This window comes from Toxotes jaculatrix, chromosome 8 (assembly GCF_017976425.1).
Source record: "Toxotes jaculatrix isolate fToxJac2 chromosome 8, fToxJac2.pri, whole genome shotgun sequence".
Taxonomy (NCBI): Eukaryota; Metazoa; Chordata; class Actinopteri; family Toxotidae; genus Toxotes; species Toxotes jaculatrix.
In genome coordinates, this window is record NC_054401.1 from 2845142 (window position 1) to 2863454 (window position 18313).

At 42.8% G+C, this 18313-nt stretch overlaps 1 protein-coding gene across 3 annotated transcripts in view; it reads right to left on the minus strand.

The window, feature by feature from the left end:
• Positions 1 to 525: 525 nt before the first annotated feature.
• Positions 526 to 18313, minus strand: part of LOC121185626 (SREBF chaperone) — a 30546-nt gene continuing 12758 nt past the window's right edge. For all 3 annotated transcript variants that reach the window (XM_041043893.1, XM_041043892.1, XM_041043891.1), the window contains exons 7-23: positions 18120 to 18292; positions 17413 to 17539; positions 16107 to 16219; positions 15772 to 15866; positions 15403 to 15501; positions 14169 to 14381; positions 13340 to 13725; positions 12484 to 12633; positions 8892 to 9093; positions 8565 to 8680; positions 7683 to 8229; positions 7455 to 7540; positions 7264 to 7346; positions 6682 to 6848; positions 6313 to 6393; positions 5963 to 6169; positions 526 to 5509 (exon numbers count right to left, since the gene is read on the minus strand). In XM_041043893.1, coding sequence (XP_040899827.1) covers positions 5264 to 5509; positions 5963 to 6169; positions 6313 to 6393; positions 6682 to 6848; positions 7264 to 7346; positions 7455 to 7540; positions 7683 to 8229; positions 8565 to 8680; positions 8892 to 9093; positions 12484 to 12633; positions 13340 to 13725; positions 14169 to 14381; positions 15403 to 15501; positions 15772 to 15866; positions 16107 to 16219; positions 17413 to 17539; positions 18120 to 18292 — 3091 coding nt within the window. In that variant the 3' untranslated portion in view covers positions 526 to 5263. The remainder of the gene's footprint in view (positions 5510 to 5962; positions 6170 to 6312; positions 6394 to 6681; positions 6849 to 7263; positions 7347 to 7454; positions 7541 to 7682; positions 8230 to 8564; positions 8681 to 8891; positions 9094 to 12483; positions 12634 to 13339; positions 13726 to 14168; positions 14382 to 15402; positions 15502 to 15771; positions 15867 to 16106; positions 16220 to 17412; positions 17540 to 18119; positions 18293 to 18313) is intronic.

Sequence of the window (18313 nt, forward strand, 5' to 3'; positions counted from 1 at the left end):
TGTATGTGGCTCTGCAGGAGCTGGAGGCAGGAAGCGGGATCCCAGATCTCCCACTGCTGGTGAAGAAGATGAGACAGCAGAGGAAGAACATGCTCCAGGAGAAGGTTAATTTAAAACTACAATAGGCAGTTTTTCACATTATGACTCCAGGTGGCAGCAAATGATAATTGATTGATGAGGGTTTCATAATCCAGACTTAACCTGTTCTGCACTTCAAGGCCCGGATCAAATAAAAAATCCCAGCACACACTCCATTATCATAGCCACAGATGCATGGAGCTGAAGCAGGCAAACTGGAACTTTTTTTAAGACACAACACCCCCTAAATTCAATCAGTGCGTGTAGCTCAGTCATCATGGTAACACAGAGGAGCATACAAATCAGCACGTCTTAACAAGTTGATTATTTTTCTTCGTCTGTAACACTGTAAATATATTAAATAAAGTTAATTATTCCAAAAATAAAAATGTCACTAATCATTCATTATTATAAAAATATAAAATAAATCCAGTAGACAGACAAATGTTGTATCAAAGCCTCTTTATTTGAAAATTAGTAAAAAGTCTTGCGCTTTTTTTGTGTTACAAAACAGTAAATAAGTTACCTCCACTACTACAGCCTGTGTAGATTGTAGCCTGCTAATGAAAGGAGGAGGCTGGCGGGCAGACAAGGGGATTTACAGACTTGTTAAAGTTTTTGTGTTTTGCCACAGCTCTGATTTTTCTGACAGTGGTCTAAACTGTGAGAAATGACGTGGAATATGATTTCTCTTTGTTTAGGCAGCTGGTGGAGGGTCAGCTGTGGACCACAACACATTAAATATTTGATGTCTGCCTTTATTGTGAGGGTGCTGCCACAGGATTTTTTTTCCTGCCTTAACAACTCAAAGGAGAAAAGGATGTGAAGGCCGCATCCACTAAATCCTGATATGGTATCACTGTACAGCTGCATGAATGAAAGCAACAGGATGACAAGGTATGTTTGGAGCTGAATGGCAACAAGAAGCGTGGTTTACTGAAACAAACTGGGCAGAACCATTTTCATTGCCTGACAAAGTATTGCTGGATATAGTCTGTTGCAAGGCCTAGTCCATATGTGATGAACCAAAACATTCACAAGAAGCAAAGATTCAGTTGAAATTGCCACACAAACCCTCCCTCCCTCCTTTAAGGAATAGTTGGACATTTTGGAAAACGCTTTAATTTGCTTTCTGGTGGAGAGTTAGCTGGACGAGGAGACTGACAGCACTCATTATCTCTCTGTTAAATATGAGGTTATATACTGGTGGTGGTGACAAAAAGGCCAACTACTGGACAATATTTATTTGATGCATTTTGTTTTCCATTTTCAGGCTCAGTAGGTCTCAGTCTCTGAATTCATTCTGATGTGCTTGTTGATATATTTTTTTGTGGTGTTACTCAGTCTTTAAAAAAGGTGAGAGAAATCCCAAATATCTGATTAGTACTTTATGCAGCAACATTAAACATTCAGGTAAAGATCAGCGAGCACAGCACATTAAAATGTCTGATGATCTGTGTCTGTAAAAATGGACTCTATCATGCCTGAAAATGGAATATTGTAATGTACAGTATGTTGCCTTGTTGTTCCCGAGTGGACAGTTTCCAAGCATCGGTTTGTGCCTCCGGTGTATGTGCATACATTCATGTTACCAGTTAATGTTGGCTTCTCTGAAATATAACTAAATATTAATGTTCTGGTCATCTGAAGGTCTCTCTAGAATCTCTTCCAATCACCCGGGTGAAAAAAAAAAGTTTATTGTGTCCGCTGAATGTTAAAAAAATGTCACTTCGTTTCCCAAATTTCGAGTCAAGTTTCCTAATCAAACCAAAGATGGCTGTCGTCAGCTTCCTGGCTAGGACGCGAAGTTGCAACTTCTAGATAAAAATCATTTTTAATCGTGCCGCCGAGCGAACATTTTTTCATCCAGATGATTAGAAGAGTTTTTGATTATTCTGAAAATCACTTAAAAATAAAGGACCGATTAACTGTCTTTTAGACAAACCAATGGTAAACTCTGTTAGCTTACCGTATGCTAACATATGAGAAGCACAAACGGGCTAGCTGCACCGGTTTTCAGTGCTAAGCTAACTGTACCAGCTGCTAGCCGCTACCTGTTAGCTTGACGTTAAACGAAGTGGTTTCGATCTCCTCGTTAAACTCTCCGCCAGAAAGTGAACACGCTTTATTTTCCGAAATGTCTAACCTTAGTTTTACCTTAAATTCACATTGCTAGAAAACAGAAGTTTAAAAATAAACATAAAATCTAAAAACTTTAAGTTTTTAATCTAAACCTTTAACTCTAAAACTTTCTCGTCTACCATTTACAACAGAAACCACAAAGCTAAAACTTTAACACGGTTACAGCGCCGTGGAGAGCACAGGCTTGGTTTCTGCTGGATGCAAGTACCTCAGGTGTCTTTAAAGATTGAAGTAAAAATGTGAATCCTGACACTGAAGGTCATTTTTAGCTGCTTGTTTTGTGCAGAATGGAAACCATCCGGTCTTGCATCCCTATGAAACCAGACCTGTAACTCGCTACCTCGGCACGTCTGCAGCTGTGAACTTGGTTTGCACGTCTACTATAGTTACTGTACGTCCACTTTTCCTGTGTGTAAGCTCATGTTTGTGTAAGTGCCTAGTGTATGTGTGTGTGAGCATAACGCGTCAGAGAGGGTTAATAGTGCATTGAATTAGAGTTGCGATACGATACTGTGAAAGATTTAGTTGCTGGTTTTCTGGTTGGTTGGTTTGTCACACCTTCTGGGATTACATTCAATTGGCGCAGATACAGTAGATGATGGATGATTTGGAAGAAATACATTCTGGATGTTGTTGGTGTCAGTCAGGGAAAAGTCTTAAACCTGGAGGGTCACGGTCTCTGCACAGGTTACCAGAGTAAAGGGGTGAAGTTCAGCATGTTGGTTGACTGAGTAGACGAGCTATTAAATAATTTAACTGCGGACTATTTGTGGATTTCCACCTGTGTACAGAATTACAGTGTCATTTTTCACAGTTTTAGGATTTAGAGAAACAACTGAACACACCAAGTAGTACTAGATCATCTTTTAGATCAGACTAACTAGTCATACATCTTTCAAAGTGTTATGAACAGGTGTGAAAACCTTATTAACGCTTTCTATGGAACTTGTTAATTGGGATTCTAGCATAAGTTCAATATCTAAATTAGCGAATTAGAGAATATCACAGTCTCAAAGCTAAAGGATTTGTAGAAACTGAGCATTTCTTCCTTGTGTCCAGTGGCTGATTACTCCATGTCCCTTAAAACTGGACACTTACTGTTTATTGTCATTGTTTTGAGTTATGAATAGATCTAGGGCTGATTGAAAAGTTGATCAAGAAACTGTGAAACTGCAAATTCTATTATCCCCCCCCGTTTGGTCCCAAACCTGTTGAATAGTTTTCTGGATATGTGCACCATAAATGGACCACAACACTGCAAACTGTTTGAACCACAGCATTTGTGTAAATATTTCTATCGTATTTCCTCAAACAGTGACAGGGGGCCTTTATTTACCTCAACTGCAGAAGGTCACAGGCCTTTATCTGAAGCAGGCTTGTATCAGAGACATGTCTATATTTCTTATTTCCTCTGTTTGATAAGTATAATTGGAGACAGGCCATAACTGGAGACCCTGCTTTTAACTGACTACTCGATTTTATTTGAGGAAATACGTGTAATATTATCTTATAGCTGCATAAAACAGAGTTTTAAAAAGTGACAGTGAGTCTTTAGGTGGATATATTAACTGTCTATTTTGTCTATGTGTTGCCTTTCTTCACATTTTCACTGCCTGGCTGCAGAAACAGGTTTTAAGACAACTCCACTCAAGTTCACATCAACAACATGACAATGACCACAAAATGTACTGTGAGTCCTGATGTAGGACATAGTACAGCAAGTTCTGTCATTGTTTGCGGGCAAAATGGAAACAGTTTAAGTTTAACCAGTTAGAGGTTAACCGTGATTTACAAAAAAAAAAAAAAAAAAAAATCTCTTAAGGGCACAATTTATAAAACATAACGGTAGCCAATGTAAACATGACTTCAGCCAATGACAGCCTGTGCAGGACGACGTCAGTATTGTCATCCAAAATTCAAGCAGTTTGGAAAATGGAGGTAGCCTAATGAAGGTGTAGCACACAGGGGCAGAGTGGCCCCAGGGGCCCCTCGTACAGCATCAGTAACCCCAGAATCAGAGGCCGAAGCTGGGATAAAAGGAGGAACCTCTACCCCTACAGCCCCCAACTCCATAACAACAAACACTAAAGTGTTTCCAGTAAATATTACGAATAATCAATTTATAACCAGAGCCCCAACCCTGCCAAAGAAATAATCACCATCTTACATTTATCCCCACATTATTATATTCTTGTTTAAGAGCTGGGATTAGCCATTCATAAACAAACTGTTATTCAAAAATGTATCGCTAATAAATAATAGATTTATACATATAAAAACAGCCCCCTCTGGAGGTTTACTTTATACAGTAATCATCAGTTCTCCCTCACACGCACATTTCACTCATAACCAATCAATCAGTTTTTGTTCTCAGCAGTCTCTTACCATAAAAAGAACCTAGATTCATTCATTCAATCACACACACACACACACACACACACACACACACACTTATGTATAACTGCTTAGCTCATCCCAACAGGCTGTAAACCTGTCAAGCTCACTGTGGCTGCACGGCGGCAGCAGGAATATTAAAAAAAAAATAAGGAGACAGTTTTATCTTCCTCTCTGGGCGGGTGGGGTCCCTGTGAAGCCCCACCCGTGTCAGCAGCATAGAGGGCAGAGCCACAAAACAAACACGCGCACACAAAAAGCACAAACTGGTGACTGGTGGATCCTCTCTCAGGGAGAAACATCCAGCCTTTCTCACAACGCAGAACCTCATGACCCTCGTAAATGTCATGGTCAGAGGTCTGTCGGCCTCCTCCGATAAAATGCAGCAGGTTGCACAGTGTTCAGAATTTTCTTCCTCATTACATCCAGGCTTGTAGCTAAAACATCTCACTTTTATAAAACAACAGAACGCCTTGTACATGGAAACCGGTCTAATGATCGCCTCATCCGGGAGTCAGAAACCATAAAAGAAAGCAAAAAACTGTGGGAAAGTCGAAAGGATGAAGAGGAAAAGGATGTTCTGACTGCATGTTTTTTTTTTTTTTAGTGAGTGTTCCCACCATCATCCACTCTTGCCATCTATTCTTCCTCAGTCTAGTTTCTCCAGCACCGAGGGCACATAAACCAAGCTGAGCTCGCTGCCAAAGTCGCAGACAATGGCGGCGTTGTCGAGCACCAGAAGCTGCCGGACGCCCTGGCCGTCGCTGCTCTGGCCCAAGTAGACCGTCTGCAGCAGGTCCCCAAAGTTCAGGTCCCAGAAGGAGACGCAGCCCTGGCCCCCTGTGACTAGGAGAGACTCAGAGATCACTCCCAGACTGGCCCCGCATCCCACCTCCTGTTGAGGGGAGAGAAAGAGGTTAGTCTGACTCACAAGGAAAAGAAAAAAACAAACTTTGTGGTACACGTTTTTGTAGTTTAAGGCAACAAATATAAGATTATTTTCATTATCATTTACTCTATGAATTATGTTTCTGAATAACAGATTTTTTTGTAACCAAGAAAGTGTCAAAATGCCCATCACAAGGTCCCAGAGCTCAGAATAATGTTAAAATTGCCTGCATTTTACATCCAATATACAAACAGAAAGAGATTTATTATTAACAATTAATCTAAAGGAAAAATCATCAAATTTTCACATTTCACTATAGCTATGTGTTAGACTTACAACCTGTGACAAGAGGGGAGGACATGAAGACAACAGTCTGTATTAAAGGGTCACAAAAAAGGCTGAGAATCATTGATTTAAAGAATCGAAATCAGAAAGAACCAGAGATCAGATCTACAGTACCTGCTGTATGGAGTAGAGCTTGATCCCAGTGCTGCGGTCCCAGATACAGATGAGGTCATCCAGTCCTGAGCTGATGACACAAGAGGTGGTGCAGACCAGAGAGGTGACATCGCCGCGGTGACCGTAAACATGGCTGACCCGGCTCCCTGTCAGGACGTCCCACAGGCAGATGGCGCCGTCCTGCCCACCGCTCGCCAGGACCATCGTCTGAGACAGAGACAGCCAGACAAAATCATGCTCACAGGAGACTAAAAGTTTGACTGATACGGGTAATAATAATAACTAAAAACTAATACTTCTGTTGTGATATAGAATAGTATTAGAGGGAGGGTGTAGGGTGCACAACTGACCTGGTCTATGTAGATGGCTGTGATCCCTCCAGAGTGACCCTGCAGGGTGAAGAGGCAGCACGAGTCCTCTAGACGATAGACCTGACAAATCATCACAGATAGAGACGATTTGTAAGGACTGGACAGTAACATAACTAAGACTGTTTATTAATGTCTGTAGATTCTGTATTATGCTGTGTGTGTTTGTAGAACTAGATCTACATCAGATTTGGCAGTAAATCACCCCAGGAAGTTTTTTTTTTGCTGTTCAGTAAAAAGAAAACTGAAAAAAAAAATGCTGAAGCTCTGACTCTTGACGTCTTTAGTGTTTGTTGTACTTAAAGTTTGTGCTTGAGGATCGAGGACTCTGAAGCTAATCGAGTCTGTTACCCGGACTGTGTGGTCCTGGCTGCCAGTGACAACCCTCCCGGCGGCCGCTCGCAGCACCGTGATAGGCTTCTGGTGAGCGCACTGTATCGAGCGCGTGAGCTGGAGGCTGATCACGTCCTCGCTGCTGTAACATGGAGACGGAGGCATGCTGCTGCGCCCCGGGGCACCTGCAGGAGGAGGACATGCAGTTTTTTCAATAAATGTTCAGTAATCTTCACGTCCAGCTCCTGTTTAATCTTTATTAAACCAGAATTATCTGGGATTATGTTTGAAACATGTAAGACAGAGAACTTTCGATATCTGGGAGAGTCTGTTAAGTTGTTCCAGTCTCTGGAGTATTTGTAGTATGACTGCAAATTATGATTATTTACATTTTCCAATGAATCTGCAGATTATTTTCTTCACTGAGCGATTAAATTAATCGAATTATAAAATGTCAGAAAACTGTAAAAAGTTCCAGCAGACTCCCACTGCCCGAGGTGACGTCTTAAATGTCCAAAATCCAATGCCATTACTGGTCAAAATAAAAACATCACTACACAGATGTAATGAAACACACAGAGTTGTGCTGCTGAGTCTCACCTCTGTACTGCAGCAGACCCAGAGGTTTGTTTATCTCAACAGTGAAGAAATCTAGGGACCCATTCAGTCGAGCCGCTACGATTCTGAGAAAGAAGAGAAACGCGGAGTCTCAGGATCAAGTACAGTCATGTTTGAGAAAGTGCGGCTTAAAGTGTCAAGTGTGTTTCCGTGTGTGTGTTTGCATGTTTAACCTGTTGTTGAGGAAGGCAAGAGCTGTGATCCCCGAGACACCATCTTCATTACTGCAGAGCAACGACCCCTCCACGGCATCCCACAGCTGTGGCCACGTTAGAGTGGGACAAATGAGATTTCATTTAACGCCTGGAAGACTGCATTTTAAAATATGTATGGAGGGCGGAGGCATGTAAATCTAGACTGCCTCTTTTCAAAGTTATAATTACAGGTTTTACTTTACACACCTCCAGTTTACCACTGCTCCTCCCAGCTGCTATCAGATTTCCTCTCAGCTCCATGGCCCAGACAGAGCTTTCCCAGTCTGGCATCGCTTGCATCCCTGCCGCGGAGGCCCTCTCCTGGGTAAAGGGGCCGGATGCATCCCCTAAGCTGGGTCTTCTCTGGAGTTGAGCTCCTGAAGGTGGCGAGGAGGAGGCTGAGGAAGGAGAGGGGTAGGTAGAGGGTGAGGGGGGCTCGTGCTCTATGTAGGCGCGCTCCACCAGACCTCCAAAGTCAAACCCTCCCCTAGGTGGGGTGGAGAGGTGGGAGGGCGGCTGGCAGGTGAAGTTGGTGTCAATGAGCGGCGTGAGATCTGGCTGGTCGGTGAATAGAGTCGGCCGGGCAAGAGCTGTGCGGCGCCTCAGCGGGTAGCCCTCGTCCTCAGATAGGCCGTCACCACTGATGGAGCGGTCGCAACCTTCAGAGCCTAAACCCTCTAGCTCTGCGGCTCCACTCATGCTGTCCCAGCCGTCCCGCTGGTCCCAGCCACCACTGCTGCTGCTCCGTCTCAGCCTGAAACCGAGACAGAGTACTCAGTCAGGGTTAGCTACGAGGTCACCTCAAATATTACTGAGTGTTACTGAGAAAGATAAATTTGTATACCTGATACTATGACAGAACAATAGAGTGCAATAAACTTCAATACAAAAATATCTGCTGACGTTTGTGGTCATTTAAAAACAGTGTCACCATTTTTACATATTTAGATCTGAACAAATAAATCATACAAAAAAGAAGATGGCAACTGAAATTACTTTACTCGACAGTAGATTTTTTTTCAGGTTTGCTAAATTACAGACAAATTTAGAGGACAAAGTGACTGTCAAAGTTTATCGTGACTGACTCACCCGTGGTTCGGGATGACGGTCAGACAGTCCCCAGTCTGGGCGTCCCAAACACGAATCTGTCCGGCCAGGCAGCAGCTTGCCAGCAGCATCCCGTCACTGGCCAAACACTCGATATCCTGCAGGACAGAGAGACAGGGCATGAAGCAGGGAGTGCTGATTTCAAGATTTCAGATGTTTTCCACTACCTTGAAATAATCTAGCTGCAGTTCATAACTTTTTTTTGGCCAGCACCCTGTAACTTTGACCACCGAGTCTCATACTATTGTTTTGAAAAAAGTCTAATCTACGTGTATGCCATATTTTTTCTCTATTGGAGTCCATTCTCACCATACTGTGGCCCCTCAACAGCAGTGGTGAGATTTCGCTGACAGGTGGTGAGTAGCCATAATCGTCACAGGGCAGGTCCCCTCGGCGCCGGTGGCCGTGGGCTACACCGTTTTGTCCGTAGTTACGTGGGCAGAGAACTCGGTAGAGACAGAAGAGCAGAAGAACCAACAGGACGCCTGCCGCCAGGCCCAGAGCTGCCACCCTGGGTAGGAAGAGGGACAAAGGAGGAGCCAGATGAGGACGTATTCCTGCACCGTCACCATGGTCAACATTTCATTTTCTTCTTTAAACATTTTCAGTTCCCCATCACGACTGTTCCATGAATTCATCCCAACACAATGACTTTAATAACATACAAAATAACAGGAACTGCTCAGTCTTCTCTATCAGACCTCTTCGTAACTCATTCCAACTCCTCCCATCACATTTTAAAATCCTGTTAGAAAAAAACCCATGAGCTCATTAATTCCAACTGACATTAAGACCATAAACTATGAAAGCCTTAGACTCTGACACTTATCCGCTGAGTCTATTTACTGTCTACATAAAGTTAAAGTTAAATTCATGTTTTTATGCAAAATCTGCTGTGAGAGCCATGTTTATATGAGCACTGTTTTAGAAGTCTACAGCCTACAGCACTATAAACACTGGCTACATGTGTGTCTACAATAAAAAAACTAAAAAAAGAAAGCAAAGTGACAAATTCTCATTCACGGCAAAATGAGAAATGACAGATCTGAGTGGTCCCACCGCCTCCACCCCAAACCCAGTCCTACCATGTACTGGCAAAAGCATGGCACAGCAAATCTGCCCGCTCTACCGTTTCCAGAGGAATGTGGCATAACTGTGATGATGAAACCTGCCAGAGGAGTGTGACCTACTCCGCCTGAAATACCAGTCCATAAAAACCCGGCTCGCTGCTCTGAAACAGGGCGAGAACTACCTGATTTCAGGAGTCAGTAAAGCCTTAGGAGGGAGAGTTGCCTTCATTAGATAATTTACAGTTCAAAACAGAACAAATAGGGGAGAGAAAGGTGGGACATGAACCCAGAACTCTTCTAGTCTCTGTCTTGTCTACTGTCTGGTCCTCTTGTAGGGTGACGTTTTGAGAGCTTGCCTCTTGCCTGTTGCTGCCTGTTGCAGCCAAAACATACACAACAAAAGAAATGAGAGCGAAGGTTCGAGCCGGGCAGCTAAATAACGTCAGTAAAGCTGAGAGAAGCTGCAGACTGGGGTGATAATAATCTCTGTTCCTTGAGGCCGGAGGTGCAGATGTTGGGAGGGATGAGTTTGATTTGTGCCAGTCGAAACAAACTGAGCTTAACAAGGAAACAGCCATCCAAAGCACACGTTCACGTGTGTTCAGACCAGTTTCTACTTAACACCAGAAGGAATCAAATCTGATCTTGGCAGCGGCTGAGCTCTACCCCGTCGGGCTAGCAGCACGTACACAGAGTGAGAAATCTGAGTGTTTGAACATCAGATCATAGCACTATACTGTGATTCTGGCAGTTGAAAGCTGTGAACCCTGGAAGGTTGATCTGTTTGCTGTTAAACATTCATCTTATTGAAAAATACACAAAGACACTGCGGGGTAACGGAGGCGGGAATGAAGATTGAAAAATTGCACGACAAGAAAAGAAATAGTACTGCAGCCAAGGATTATTTTCTTTATCGATTCATGTGCTTTTTTTCTCTTTGCCATTATGCATGAGGTGCCATCAGGAGGGGATGTGACAGAGTGGTGTTGGTTAAGTGGTTTAAACACTGTCACTAAACCTGACCACTCGTTCCTCAGGTAGAAGATAACTACACGGTTTCCATTCTTTGATTTTAAGCTCATTGTTTGAGGCCTGAGGAAATTTGAGGAAATCCAGATTAACTCTCATTTGACTGTAAAAGAACTTGTGAACTGTCTGAACTTGTGAACTGCCTGAACAAAACAAAAAAACACATGTTTAAACCAGCATCTCTCACAGTGTTGCAACCTGCATGTTTGCCTTCATCACACTGGCCTTCTCTCCGTCTCAGGGTCATCTAAACAAGACATAAACTCAGCTGCCACTTCGCTGTGAAGGTCAAGACCCTGACCCCTCATCGGTTGATAACCTTCATATCTCCTGTCCAAAGATGAAATGAAGAACTTCACCTTCCACTTGGCAGTCAGGGTAACAACACACTGCCTTACACAACACTGAAGCACTAAGAGCTCAGCGAAAGCTAAACTCCAGACCCTGACACTGTGGGTGAAACAGGCAGGGAGGGATCGTGTACGGTGATAAATGTGTCATAACATATGTCAGTGGAACAGGAGACTGAACCTTAGGAACGCGACAAAACGCTGCTATAAAGTCAACAAAAAGGTGAAGTCGTTCATGTGACAAATTAATTTTTTCCTCTAAGATAAATATGATGAGATTTTCCCTTTCAGTTCACAATGAAGGATACTGATTATTGATCACGTGGAAAACTTTACTATAACTACACACACCTGAATCTCTCACCTGCAGGATAAACTGTCAAATGTTACAACGGGGCCAAATAAGTTCAAGACACATCTTGAATCGCAGGGAAAAAAAAAATTATATTTAGAAACAAGCATATTTATTTGTTCTAAAAGTTCAGAGCCTATACAAACCATCTTCTTCTGCACTGTTATGTCACAGATCACTGGTATCTTAAAAACAACCAGTTGACTAGGCTGGTCCAGTCAGCGAGAGTCAATATTGCTGAAGGCACCGATAACAAGCGCCCTCCCTTTCTCTTTGTTCTGCTTCTTTGTCTCTATTTTTGCTTCAGATAAGATAACAATCACTCCAGTGACACTTGACACAGTGCACCTCATGCTGCAGAAGGGACTTCAACAAAGGTTTCAATGTTCACTGTGCAATCAGTTCAATGACATCCTGGTGGAAAGACCCAAGGCCAGAGAACTTGAAGGTCTCTGGCCTCTGCTTACACAGCTGTGTATAAGTGTGTGTGTATTTTTTTGTCCAAATTTTTTTCCAAATATTTTTTTTTGAGTGCTTGGACATCAGCTCTATTAAGAGATATTATTAAGTACCGACATTGTACTATTTCCTCCTGCTCAGAGATCATTTCTGTTGTGATTTGATGCTATGTAAATAAAACTGACTTGACTTAGACCAGGTTGTAAAGAAAAAAAAGCCTGGTTACACTGCGAGTCAATGTGTAAAACCATAAAAAAATGACAGAGTTAAAGGAGCTGAATGTTTTTTTATAGCCACTGAACAAACAATATAAACTGAACAGAGTTTATTTCACAGTCATAAAAACTGTTATAATAAATTAAACACATTTACATTCAACTGGTCAGTGATCAGAGTATTTCAGTACTTACTGCTGTAATTCCCATTGCCATGTAGTGAGAGAGCAGTCTTTCCTGAGTCTGAATTTTACAAATAACCTCCTGTTGAGCTGCTGAAACTAACTTGTTATGTTGGATCTATGATGCACCGCTGTGACTGATGATCTCTGTCGAGACCACAAGCTCTTATGGTCACATCAGAAAGCCTGTTAAGTTTTTATATTCATGTGGAGGTGGTGCGTAAGTGTGTGTTGGTGAACTTACTTGTAAAGGGTGAGGTCGGTCTGTAGATCTGCAGAGACCTTGGGAATGGGTGGTGGAGGATGTCTTGTGTCCTGAGGGTGACGTGTCTCGATGGCCTCCTGGGGGCTCAGGTGAAGGGTGACTGGAATGACAGGCAGGATGCTGATGTACCTGGAAAGGGAAACACAATAAAGATATAAATACAGTATCAGCCAGCAGCTAAACTCTGCCATGTTATAGTTGTTGTTTGACAGTGCCTGAGAAATTGGCAATGTTAGCACTGCTGATTGTTGAGGTATAACAGAAAGAATATGAAACAGGTTACTGGTTTGTATATTTTACATCTTAAGATAGTTGTGTCATTTGATGGAAACAGTCACATTAGTGATTACTATCACTGCACAGCCTCATCTTTGCTGAGTCAAATGTCAAAGATACTAAATGTGTTTGGCTAAACTTAAAAAAGATGCATCTTTAATGATGCATAAGACATTTGTTGGAATGGTGCAGTTATAAAAACATGCAGTCTTTGTTTGCTGAGTTGTGTAAACATCATAAAGCTTCATGGAATAGCAGTAATAACACAACACATAATATAAAGATATAAACAATGTGGAATAAGCTGATTTTTCCAACCTTAAAGTGATTCAAGGAAAATTTAAAAGGGTGAAATTTAAATGAAACCATATGTTGATCTCTCTCTGTCTTCTCACGTAGAACATCTCCTCAGTCATTTGTCAACCAACACGGACTCCCTTAGGTAACTCATTTGTTTTGCGGCAAATAAAAACACTTTTTTTAAATCTTAAACTAAAGAAAAAAAAAATTCTGCACACTGTGACTGATGAGTACCAAACAGGTCTCCTGCACCACTCACCTCTTGGCTAAAGTGATGTTGTAGTAGCTGAAGAGTGATGGCCAGTGCCTGAAGGACAGTCTCCTCCAGCCCTCCTCATCCTCCGCCCCCCAGGTGATCTGAGGCACCGCAGGTGGGGCATGGGGGAGGGACCCTGCCCTGGCTGAGCCGTGGTGGCCCTGCGACTGGTTCTCGGGTATGGGAGTTGGATCTGGTGCAGGGTGGATACTGAGGGTACTGGTAGGATCTCCACCACGGAAAACAGGGGCCACACCCAGGTGGGGGGGCATGCCACCTCCTCCAGGATCTCCCAGAGGGCTTTGATCAGATACCTGTGCAGCCAGGTAGGTGCGTATCCCGGCCGGGTCAGTATAGACGAGGATGCCGATCCAAATGACCGTGCCAGCCTGGAAATGAAGCAAATGATCAGTCAGTGATGGTGGATTATCTAAGATTTCTGCTTGAGCTGCGCTGACTTTTGTTTAATTCAACTGATGATCACTGAGACCTGGAAACAACATTCCCACCTACCCTACTTTACCTTAAGAGGAATTTCTCTCATTCATTTAATTTATGATCACACTCACACACTGTAATCACAAAATACATCATCGTGGGTATCTTTAGATCATCCGGCATATTTCCTTCTTCGGCTTGTTATACTGAATTGTCACTGAACAAATGTTGATCAGATCAAATCATTTTTATTTCTATTTTATTTGGAGAGGGGTCTAAAAGAAGGTTACCTTTCATGGGTATCTCTTGAATTTAATAAATATTGACTGTTAAATGACAGCAGGCTGTACAAAACACTACAAATTTACAATCAGATTTGAATACTTCCTCTCACCATGATGATACGCTGAGCCAGGCGTGTACGGGCCAGGAAGTACACCACACGCAGCCTCTTGGGGAGCCTCAGGTTCCTGAAGGCCGGGGTCTGCAGGGTGATTGTGTGGGGGGAGGGTCGTGGTGGAGGGGGGGCCTCGCGTGGACGCAGTGGGCCTGGTTTGGGTGGAGGCAGCCCTGCTTCGGCCGGCAGGCGGCGGTTCAAGTCAGCCAGCTGGAGGTGAATGAGGTGGTTTAGAGATTTGATTTCCCGGAGTTTTTTTTTTTTTCTATTCATTTTTTTCCTTTTTTACATTTTTTTTAAGTTGTGTAGATTTGAGGCCAAACAGTGGGCAGAGTTTCCTGCCAAAAACAGCACCAGCTGATTTTAATGATTAATCCTTCCTCTCTCTGCCTGTAAATGTGCAACTCTAACAATCAATCACCAACTGTTTGATCAATTCATTGTTTAAGTAATTTATCAACAACACAAAATATTTCAGTTTCAGTTTCTCTAATGTGTTTGCTCATTTCCAGAGTTTTATGTCACTGCACACAGAATCAACACAAACACAGATTAAAAAATAAAGTCAACAGATCAATCAAAAATGAAAACAGATATTAATCACATATTTTACATAAACCACCTGCTCTTCAAAGGATTAAGGGTTTAAAGCTAATTGTATTTTTCTGTGTGTGTAAATGTAGAGGTTTATGGTTCTAATGCTCATTTCTAATGCAGCCTGGCACTGAGCTAAGCACCAGTGAAAGGCTTCAGTATGTGTGAGACAAGAAAAAACACCAACAGTGGAACAGTAAGAGGTTTTAGATGAGAAAAGCACATGTGGAGAAAACAGTAATCTGAAAAGTATGTGGTGAATGCATGTGGGCCTGTGACCGCCACCTGACCTGCTGTGCATCCTGTATCAGCTCATGCGGAAGATGCAAGTTGTTTGTGTCGGTCCCACTTTCATGTTATCTTTGTGTTCAGACTTTTGCGGTGATTGTCACACAGTTCCCCTCAAGAATAATCATAAGCCAGGCTTTGAGAAACCCGGCAGTTAATTTTACAACATTTAACATTGTTTTGAAGATTCTGATTCTGGTTGGTCCAACAGACCATCTACACTACGAGTGAAGGTTTACTCAACAGTACACAATACAGAATATTTTTTGTACCAGCTAAATGGAAAAGTCTGCACGATGCTTGGTGTTGTGCAAAGTTTGTGTGTGTATGTGAGTGTGTGAGATCTCACCTCCATACGGCGGATGTCTATAGACAGCACTGTGGTGAAGAAAAACATCTGCAGGAAGAAGTCAGACACCAGCCCCACAACAGCAAACAAACAGAACTCCTACAAAAACACAGAGACCAGTGGAGACATCAGACCACTGCACAGGCTAACCACATGTTAGCATTTCTCACTCTGACAAACCTATGCCATGAAGACTGGTTAGCTTAACACAGCAGTACCCTTTGCTTTTAAAATGCCTGGGCTTGCATCTTAAAAATGAGCAAGACAGTAGGTTTCTGCCAACAGTACACAATCTAATGTGATTGAAAATTAGTTCTCAGATAGTTCTAGTAGTTTTGTCATGTTTTACAAGTAGCAGTACACAGTTACCTGGATAGCTGGCACCAGAGTGAAATATCCAATGAGGATGATGCATAGTTCAGTGGCCATGTTCTTCATGATAGACCAGCTCTCATTACTGAGGCCTGCAGAAACAATGTGCAACATTTAGAAAACAAAGAGAAGATACTTGATATTCTCAATTTATGCTGTAGGACTCTCCAAAAGCTAAGCAAGCTACACTCACCAGCCTAGAGTTTCTTAGAAAAGAACAGAACAACTATTTGGTGACTAGTGTAACAGACAAATGTTCTGATGAGTCGGCATCTGGTAGCTAGCCTTGCTGTACCTGAGGCAAACACACTCAGCACACACTCTGTTCTCACCCTGAGCAATGCGGAGTTTGACCTCGAGGTCAACAGGTGTGGAGACCACGGACTTTGTGAGGACCAAGACGTTCTCCAGGCCGATCACCACCACCAGGTATGGAAAAATCTCCCTGCAGCGAGAAAACAGTAAAACAGCTGCAAGCTCAAAACTATGATGGAAAAAAAGTAGGAATCACTTCTGAATGTCAGGTTGCATAAACAGTGGTCTAAACTACACTAACCATTTTAAAAACAAGCGTTCTGTTCCTGTCAAAGAATCAACCATGTTCTGAATTATTTATCGATATATGACACTTGTCTGCTGCGAACATCCCCCTCTGATGAGGTGTAAAGAGAAATAAGTTTAAGAGCTGACGTTCTATAGAAGTAAGTGTATAACTGGGTCACAGAGGAGTCAGCAGCTCTGCACGTTACATCAGACGCACCCAGTAACACAGTATATGATAAATACACACACACAACCTATCACTACCACTATCTCAGCAGCCCTGTGAGTGGGGTGAACCATGAGTACGCAGTACGTCTGCATGCATAGCTTGGTTATGTTGACCTTGATGTGTATTTATGCAAATACACAAAGAACAAGCACAGCCCACAGCGGACTTGCGTGGATCTTGGCCAGTGGTTGGACAACAGTGTGCTGTTATCACGCCACGATGTCTGCTTTTTAATGATCCTCAAGTGATTGGACAACCATTAAGTGTCAATATTAGTATATCCCCGCCCCCTCACGTAACCCCCCCCCACTTCCACGCCCTGTCCCTTCTTTTTTATCCCCACTAACACACTGACTTTTAGCCAAGCTGCTGTAAACATTAACGCAGATCCATATAAAGTCAAGGCAGAGGAAGTGGGAAGTCAATAAGATGGTGTGTGTGTGTGTCATGATTGTTTGTGTGTGCGTGTGTGTGTGTGTGCGTGCGTGTGCGTGAGGACCTGTCCTTGTCTTTCTCTGAATATGATAAGAGATAATGATGAAACATTAACGACCTGTTGGGGCTGTAAATATTAACAGGATACATTTGAATGTCAGTTACAGAGGACATAAGGAGGCCTGTGACCCACAAGCTAAATTCAACTATTTTCCTGTGACTTCCCATAAATAAGTTGGAGATGAATTGTTCTATTAAGCAGTCTCATTTCCACTACAGCCAGTTTTGATGAACTGATAAAATCTTACAACCTGTGTCGAGGTGTGGCAAAGGTTTTTTGAGGTGTAGTGCTGACAGACAAACTAACAAGGACAGAGTTAAAACCTCTTTGGTAAAACTTTAGTATATAAGAAAGAAGTGGGCAGTCCTACCCTCCATTGAGTGTGGGTGTCAGCCCAAACAGTGTACACAGTCCCACAGACATGAGCAGTGAGCTGAGCACTGTGACCACAGCAGCCAGAGCCAGGCCCCACTTAGACTTCACCATGTCAATCTTACCTGCAGGGAGCAAAGGAGCCATGTTAACGACAGGACACTAAAACTATAAATACAACTGTTGCATTCAAATATTAATTCTCAAATTCCCTGGTGAACAGAAAGGAAGTGTAATTTATTGCTATGCAAAGGAGAAAAAATATTCTCCAACATGGGGGATATATATATATATATATATATGTGTGTGTGTGTGTGTGTGTGTGTGTGTGTGTGTGTGTGTGTGTGTGTGTGTGTGTGTGTGTGCGCGCGCGCTTTTTTTTGTAATTAAATTTAATTTTCCTTACAACAATATTAATTCTGTACTTGTGGTATGTGTGTGTTTGTTCCAAGAACTAATGTTTGTACTGGGAAGCTGCTGAGGTGTTAGTACAATGTTCCTGTGTGAGGATTATCCCTGCACCAGACAGGAACAACCTTGGCCCACAAACACACGTGCTCATACAAAGGTGCAGTAGGCCTGAGTCTGGATCTTTGGCACATTTCAAAGACTAAGCGATGACGGTGAAAGAAAGCAAGAAGGAAAAGAGTCATGGTGGAACAAGATACACGGGCCACAGACAGAGCAGGTGGGAGTTGGACTAACGTGTGGAGAAGTAGATGTAGGCAAAAAGGATGATGTATGTGGTGACGAGGGGGATGAGCTCAGCGATGCCGATCTCCTCCTTGAAGTGGACGTGAACCATGTGGTCGTCTCTCAGGCTGCAGTTGGCTGACGGGTGGAGCTGCTTCAGACGGGCCCGCAGGCTGCCCAGGAACCTGGATACACACAGACCTCAA